This window comes from Charadrius vociferus, unplaced genomic scaffold (assembly GCF_000708025.1).
Source record: "Charadrius vociferus isolate BGI_N301 unplaced genomic scaffold, ASM70802v2 scaffold210, whole genome shotgun sequence".
Classification (NCBI taxonomy): domain Eukaryota; kingdom Metazoa; phylum Chordata; class Aves; order Charadriiformes; family Charadriidae; genus Charadrius; species Charadrius vociferus.
In genome coordinates this window covers 155,167-163,419 of record NW_009646421.1, presented here as the reverse complement: position 1 = coordinate 163,419, position 8,253 = coordinate 155,167, and the positions used below count along the sequence as shown (strand labels likewise).

The 8,253-nt window shown below is 43.6% G+C and overlaps 1 protein-coding gene across 1 annotated transcript in view; it reads right to left on the bottom strand.

Moving 5' to 3' along the window:
* The window catches only part of HTR2A (5-hydroxytryptamine (serotonin) receptor 2A, G protein-coupled), a 30,001-nt gene extending 23,473 nt beyond the window's left edge, over nt 1-6,528 (bottom strand). Inside the window, exons 1-2 of the mRNA XM_009880922.1 lie at nt 6,022-6,528; nt 1,157-1,357 (exon numbers count right to left, since the gene is read on the bottom strand). Of these exons, the coding sequence (XP_009879224.1) occupies nt 1,157-1,357; nt 6,022-6,436 (616 nt within the window). The 5' untranslated portion in view covers nt 6,437-6,528. The remainder of the gene's footprint in view (nt 1-1,156; nt 1,358-6,021) is intronic.
* Between the last annotated feature and the right edge of the window lie 1,725 nt (nt 6,529-8,253).

The window sequence follows — 8,253 nt, the reverse complement described above, 5'->3', positions numbered from 1 at the left end:
CCCTCACCACATCTTGGAGGATGCAGAACTGTCCTGCAGTTGAGAGAAAGCTCCCCCTATTTCTTGCCGTGCAGTAGAAGATACAACTATTTTAAGCCATAAATATTCTAGACTGCTTTTTCTCAGGGTTAGGATCAAGGGGGACCCAGGAGACAATACAGAGCAGCAGGCAGGCGGCAGTGTTAGGAATCATCTACTTTCCTTCCCCTTGGAAGAATGGTAACAAATTACAGTTACCACTTGCAATAATTTGTCTTAGCCAGGGAAGCAGCTAATTACCTTTGATTGCTGGCAACGCTCATCTCTTCCAGGGCAAGAGAGCGAATTTTTCCTGCTTCTGAGTAAGTGAGCAGCTAATGCTCAGGGGGTCTACAAAACCAGATGAGCTGAAAGGGAACTGTGCTTTCAACACATGTGAGAACCACCACCCCAGGCGTGTGAGGAAATTCCTAACGGCATCAGACACCAAACTCTTCCCAACTCCCGCGCTGTGAGACTGCTCTGGACCAAGGGTGCTGCCACCACAAGAATCGAAGTGCAACGCTCTCATGCACAGTTTCGAGCCTCTGGCCTTTTCCAAGTGCAAAGAGAGATTAATCTCCGGAGTCATTCGGGGCACCTATTTTAGGCTGCAACTCTGAACTGTCCCGTGGAAAAAATTCTCTCATTTACAGTGTATACAGAGTATCTAGAGCCTCCTAAATAGGATGCGTAAATACTCTAACCTGTGCACCATGAAAGGCAGAAAAGATCTGCCCGTAAGAAACATCTGTAAGCAAATTACCCTCATAAGAGGTTGGGAAGAACTGACTTAGATAAGACAGGGACATCTTCCTTTCCGTTGAGATAATTTTTTCTTTTCGAATGTTAAGGTAATGATGGATAATCAATATGGGAAATAAACATATCTTTAAAACAAACTTGAACCCAATAGTCCTGATTCATATTCTTTCAATGACAGTGGTGCTCAGTTCTCCTCCATTTCCCATTGTCATTGTTGTTTTCCATTGCATAATTACTACATTACAGCACTTCTTAGACTGTGGCAAGCAAAATATTGCAGGCAGAGAATACAGTTTTAGACTGCAGTATATATGTCAAATCCTCTCAAAGGCTAGAAATCTGCAATTACATGCTGAAATATTGCCTCACTTACCAACCGATATGGTCCAAACAGCAATTATTTTTGCAAAAGCCTTAGTTCTTGAGTTAAACCGGCTGTGATGGATGGGGTTTCGAATGGCAATATAGCGATCCAGTGAGATGGCACAGAGGTGCATGATGGAGGCGGTGGAGAAAAGCACGTCCAAGTAGATCCAAACAGCACAGAGCTTTGTAGGTAGAGGCCATGTGTATCCTGCGCAAGAGAAAGTTGACATCAGCTAAGAATGTGACATACTCACATCTTGTGTTGTGACACATATGTCTTAGTGCATATATCCTTCTAGTAGAAGCTGGTGATGCCTTCAGTAGAAGCTGCCTGACACTGTTTTAAGAAACCTTTTTTATTTGTTTGCAACCTTCTAGCTCTGTAGCTTTTGGGATTAATTCTGCTTCTTTCCCAGCCTACAAGCAGCATATGTTTTTTTTTTCTTTTAAATTCTATTTGCATAATGCTAATGCTTGATGTTATAATTAACCATTTCTGGCAGCAAATGTATAGAAATGGAAGCAATTTTGTCATTGTAAACCTGCAAGTTCTCAATTTTGTTTTAGGACTTTTTATCCACATAATTACTGCTTTATTAACACCTGCTGATATGCAAAGCTACCTAACTTCTGAAACTGAAACTTTAGATTAAGTGGCAGCTGAAGAAGTGTGTTTTGTTGCATACCAGTGATGTTTATCTCACCTGTCTTATGCACCTACCACATACTTAAATAAGGATTTTCCCTGTCTCAAGGAATATTAATAGGCTCCTCCAGAGACAGCAATCCAAAGCAAATGCATTAGCGTTTACCAATAACCAACCTACATCATCTTTGCTGCAAATTAAGCCTTCCCTTTTCCCTTGTTCTTTCCACTAGCCATGAAGAGTAATTGATTGCTGTCCTTTCTGGAAGCTATTGGAAGATGGCTATCGTGTCTTGCCTAGTCTTTCCTTTTTCTCTTCCAGACTAAGCAAAGCCAGTTCCTTTATCTTTTGCTTACAGATGATGCTTTTAAAATGTTTGTGCTTGTTTCTCTGCCCCAGAACCTATTTAATTTATCCACATCTTGCTTATCGTTCAGTGACGAAAACAGGACTCGGTACTCTTGCAAAGGCCTCCAGACTGCTAAGTGAAAGACAAGATTGCTTCACAGATCTTGCAGGGAATGTCCTTACTTTCACAACCTGGACTAATGAGTGCCTTTTGTATAAAAATATCATACTAGTGGCACATGCTTAGTTTATGATCCATTTTGACAGCCAGGTCTTGTTCAGCATTCCTTAAGCCTGGACAAATTTCCCCAGCAGTAGTTGGTTTCCTATCCTGTTCCTAAGTGGATATCTTTGCGTTCACTGTTACTGAATGTTATTTGTTCCTTTCAGACTTTCTCTCCAGGGGTCCAGATGATTGTTGATGATTCTGATCCTGTCCCTCTGAGTGCTTGTAACCTTTCCCAGCTTGGTGCTTTTGGAAAGCTATGTAAGCTCACACTCCATACACTGTCCAAGTTGTTAGGAGCAGTACTGAGCAGACCCAGGTTAAGCAGAGCCCTGCGGGATCCCCATGCAAGGGCCCTTCTACTCCTGCAGAGTACTACTAATAACTCTTCTTGGAGCAAGTTTTGTGGTTAGCCATGTCCTTATCTTGTGGTGATTTAATTTAAAGGATATTCCCCGAGCTGCCCGTGACAATGCAGCATGGGGCATTCCCAAAGCTAGTATCGTGAGAATATGCTAGTGTTTCGGGGGGTGCCTGTCTTCTTTGGAGGTACAGTACAATGGGATTTGCAACAGGAGGAACAGAGGGAGAGGCAGAGGAGCTAGGTCTGTGCCTAATTAAACTTAGTCTCAGTAAGCACTGGGAAGACCTATTTCTTGATGCTCTTCGACTGCTGTAATATGAGCTGACCCTGACAAGTCATACAGCATTTATAGATATGTTTTATCTTGTTTTCTGGTCCTCCAATAGGGAACCCAGTCTCTAGAGTGTGTTACGTGAGGGCTGGCTCCCCAGCAGCATCTCTCTGTCAGGCCAGGACAGTTTACACAGGGAAAAGCGATAAAGTATTTTTACACTTGACAACATGCATCTGTTGTCTTGCTTTAGTGGCCTTTGAGAACACATTTGCCATATCCTTCTGACCTCTTGTCCTTGCTCTAAACCCAGATGGGACAGGGATGAAATGGCATCCATCAGATAAGCTACCTAGGAGACTACAGGGCCAAGAAAGTGGAAAGTATATGAGATGAGCCAACTGTAGATACAATAAGAGTTAGGAAAGGTGTAGATAACATCCTCTAGGCAGGCCTTGGGATGTTTTATGTGGCAGATGGTGGAGGACAGCTTTGCCTTGTGCTGTGCTCTGGTCACTGTCCAATTGTCCCCTCCCCATATTCAAGGGGAAATAAAAAAAAACAACAACCCACAACAAGGTTGAGAGGCTGAGAGGGAGGGCAGGTAGGTGAGATAAGATTTTCTTCCTGAGGTAGCCAGTTAGTAGCATCCAGGAGATGAGAAATGCTTTCTCACAAGGTCTTTGAGGTGGGGAGGCAAACAAGTGAAGCTGGCCAGGACGGCTGGGCTGCTGCTTGTTGGTAACAGGAGGTACAGGGAAAGGCTAAGGAAGGAGAGGAGAGGGGAGGAGAGGAGAGGAGAGTCCATAGGCACAGGCGGTTGATGAGGAGGCCCTGTGCACCACCCTGCCTTGTCAGAAGCACATCTGCTAAATCCATGTCTAAGGTCAGCACTGGGCTGGTCGGGAGTTCCCCGAAATGCTTGATCCTTCAAGTGCAGCAGGGAGTTACACGGCATCTGCCAATAATCCCAACAGCTTCTCCATGCTGGCCTGGGCCAAGTCTCCAAGGCAGGAGCAGCAGGCATCTGGCACCCAATGCATGTTTGGGTGGGAACCAGTGCTGTTCAACTCTGAATTTTCTGCTCTCTGGGTACATCCGCCTTGGTGGGTGTCTTTTTTTCCAGTGGAGGTTCGTGCTGTTGGGTGGATGGAGAAGCCTGCCTGGCCCAGAGGGTGCAGGCTGGGCAGACACGTGGCCAGGGCACTCGAATAGGAATTGTCCACAGTAGCTGTAAAGCTCGCAAGAAGGAAATCATCTCTCGTTTGAGCAAAACAGTCACAATTCCCCTTCAAGGGGCTGCGGAGCAGGTGGTGGAGCACCCTTGTTCCACAGCCTTGGAGGTACCCTGGCAGAGCAAGGTGGATGCAAAGGCCCCTGGTTTGGGCTCAGGACTGTCAACACAGGTGATGTGGCTGATTCTGGCTGCATCTTGACCTTTCTCTGGGGGGCTGAGGCCAAGCAAATGCTCCTGCATAAGGGGAGGTTTCCCTCTGCACCATCACTGGTTGTCCTGGAGGTTGACGGTGCACCATGCCAAGACGGCTCTTCTGGTAGTTGCGTGTGCCACCAGATGATTATTCACCCCAAGTTACCCTCCTTGCAAGAGAAAAAGCAGGGAGAGAGGAGGCAAAGCCTGCACACTCCCTCCCCAGTGCTTTTTGGTCCCCTGCTGCTCCTCCACGCCAGCGATCACAAAGGAGGGTGATGCAGCCTTTCCCCCACAATGAGGGTTTTGACTTCACTGCGTGCAGGAAATCCCACGTCCCGACCCCAAATCACTTCCGAGCCGTGGATTTCGGGCGCCTCTTTCCTTGGCAGCAGAGCATGGCCAGCAGGAGTCCCTGTTGCATGTCTCAGGGAATCACACAGGATTTAAAAAGGTTTTGCTAATCCCACCCGTCGGACGATTTCTGCTCCCGTGGCTCTGTTTTGCACTGTCTCTCCGCCAAAGGTAATTGCACCGCTAATACAACAAATCACAAGGTTACACCATCACTGATGCCAAATACAGTTTGCAAATGCTACTGAGGGCAATCTGTGTAGAAATACTGGAACTGGGAAATAAATTTCCAGTTTTCTGGATGAAATCTCTCTTAAGTCACAGGCTCATGCTTGGACCTTTAGTCCCAAAATAGTTAAGCAATAGCAATCTTTGCAAGCAACCTCACTTTCCTCCTAACATTTTCTGGCTTCTCCTTGAACTGTAGCAATTCAGTCCTGGCACTGGAAAACTCATTTCTTGAAGTTTAGGTGTTATAACAGCCTGACAATATTGGTACTGAACACATAGGCTGCCGCTTTTTTCTGTGTGAGCTGTGCTGCATGTGATTTTGGTGAAAATGAGAAGAAAGATCTGCTATTAATCAGGGTACAAGGGTATGAACTGTGAGTCATTATTCACTTAATTCTTAAATAACTTCTTTTAAGAAATCATAGCTTTGAATTTGTAAACGTTCCTAAAAATTAGGCAGAATTAATTCCCATCCATTTTTTCACTCTCATAATATTTATTCCAGCATTTGCTGGTAAGTAGATGTCTAAGCAGGGTATTGGTGTTAAGAAATTTATTTACATTTGTATTATTTCATTTAAAAAAAATGAAGGGGTTACCTACTTTGAATGTAAAGGTAGTCATTAGTGCTTCTGTGCATATTTGCAGAGCAAAGTAACTGGCAGGACCCTACATTCTCATTAGAAATATTGACAATCATGAGCCAGGGGAAAAAAATGAAAGAACAGAGAGAACAAAGCATCTTCATATACACTTTGAGACAAATCATCCAGCAACTCAGGAATAAACTAATGTTCTGGACTGTGTAAATAGAAATATAAAGTAAGAAAAAATTCAAGTACTTCACCTATTCTTACGTCGATTAACCTATTACATATATTTCAACTTGTAAGGAGTGATTACCATTTTTTGTGGTAAGAGACTGAAATAATAACAACAATATGTGCATGCAATGTTTAAAGCTTCTCAATACATGCAGTAGGTTGCACAGCTAATACTCACCGTACAGTATGGTTAACATTGACACAGGCATGACAAGGAAACCCAGCAGCATATCAGCTATTGCAAGTGACATTAGAAAATAGTTAGTGGCATTCTGTAGTTTTTTCTCCAGTGTCACAGCCATGATGACAAGAATATTTCCAGCAATGGTTAATACAATCACTATCACTGTCAGCAAAGCTGGCCAGTTTTTCTGTGAAAGCTGAAGCAGGGAAGAGTAGCACGGTGGACTCGTGTTACTTTCACACGAAAGGTTGGTTAGGTTTTCAGAGTCCACGGTCAAGTTAAAGAGATGTGATAGATTAATCTCTCCAGCTCCATAAACGTTTCTGTAGAGTCTTCTCTCATGATTTATTTGTATTAAGGAGTTTACAGTTGGTTTCACAGAGCTCTCCTCATCACAAAGAATATCCATTGCGAAGTCCAAAAACGGTGAGATAAATAGTGAAAAATAGGAAACCCTTTGTCACCATCTGGCTTTGTATTCCTCAGCTGTCCATGCCAGAAGTTGAGGGAGCACAATCTTTTGTTGACTGTATTTTTGCCACTAGCATGATGTAGAAAAACATACCAGAATTACTCTGAAAGCTGAAATGTTTTGTTTTCAGTTCCATAGGAAGTCCGGTGTTGGCATACATTGAAAATCCAGCTGAAAAGCAAAACCAAGCTGTAGGGTGGAGAATGTGGACTTGAGGCTTGAGAGAGCAAAAATGTTGGATAAATAAAAGAGAAAAAACTTTTGCAACCACTAGGACTCCCCTCTGGAGCTACATCTTATTGCTATTGGTAACTGTGATCGCACAATTTTAAACACAGCAGTATTAAAATAGCTTGCCGTAGAAAACAGCAGAGCTCTCGCTTCCCTATTAAGAAAGTTGATTAAAGATTCCATCCAGCATCTTTCTCTTGAAATAATTAGATATGCTCTTATTTATAGTTCATCTTCCATAATATGGCTGATAGTCTCTGACTTCTGTTGTATTTCAGTATCATTTTCAGCCTCATATCAGAGATTACACATTCTGCTCCATGCTTATTTTTATAGTTAATTGTACCTTTCGGCCCAGCCTGGCTTCAGAATGGAAATTAAACAACTAGATACTATGATAAAAAAAATACAATTTAAGGAGCACTTACATTGTACTTCAGAGCCCACTCTCAAACTGCAATTAGGTGCACTTTGTACCCTGATTTACCATATTCTTCACCGTGTTTAGCCAGTTTTGTGTCCTTTTTCTTCAGCCTCCTCCAAAATGGTGATATTTGGGGTAGTTTTTTGACTTCTAAACTGCACACTTGAGTGAAGCCAGTTCCTGTGCTGCGAGGCTTGCTCTTTTCTTCTGAGAGATAGGCTGCTTGCCGACTCTTTCCTTGTGCATTTCCCCGCCCCAGGGCAAGCTATATTTAAAATAATAATAATATCAGAGCCCTTCTCGAAGTGACACAGAAGAAAGAGCACGCACATACACACACACAAAAAAAAAAAAAAAAAAAAAAAAGCAGCCTGCACGGAGGAATTACTGATTTCCACAGGAACGGAATTTCTTGCTTGCTGCCTTGTTCGGTTTGTCAGACCTCCCACTATCTGGATGTTATAAACTGCAAGGTAGCAACAGCAGAGGAGGGCAGGGGAGGGCAGACCACAGAGGGTCTTTTTGGTAAACTAGCAGCTTTTGCAGCGTGTATTTCGGAGTTCCTCTGCTTGGGTGCTTTTTCAAGGCACGCTTCCCGTTTGCAGAGGGTGGCTTGCAAACACAGCTGCGTGCAATTACAGTGTTTTACAGGATGCAGGCTTAAGAGAGGCAAAATCTAAGGCTGGTGATGGTAGATACTAGTGAAAAATGTAAGTGCAAAGCTTTTGCCATGTAGAGGGGAAATTACACAAGCCTTAAAAGGAAGGAGTAATATTCAGACCCCTTCAGTTTTAACTCCGGGTCTGTGCTGACACGTTAATCGAATTGGCAATAGATAGTTATAAAAAATTGGAGTCACTCTGGTGTCACGCTCATTTGTCAGGAGGTGGGTGTAACAATTAACCCCAGCAGCCTGTCCCCAGGAAGTGTCCCAAATAAGGCAGTTCAGGAAGCCCTTATCACAGTGAGTCTCAGAGCACCCACTGAAGCCTGTCTGAACCTATGAGTCACTGTTACAGAAAGTCTTTCACAATAAAGTTCCTTTGGGGCTGGTTTTGCCCCCAGCTGAGCCCAGACCAACAGCCATCACAGCAGGACG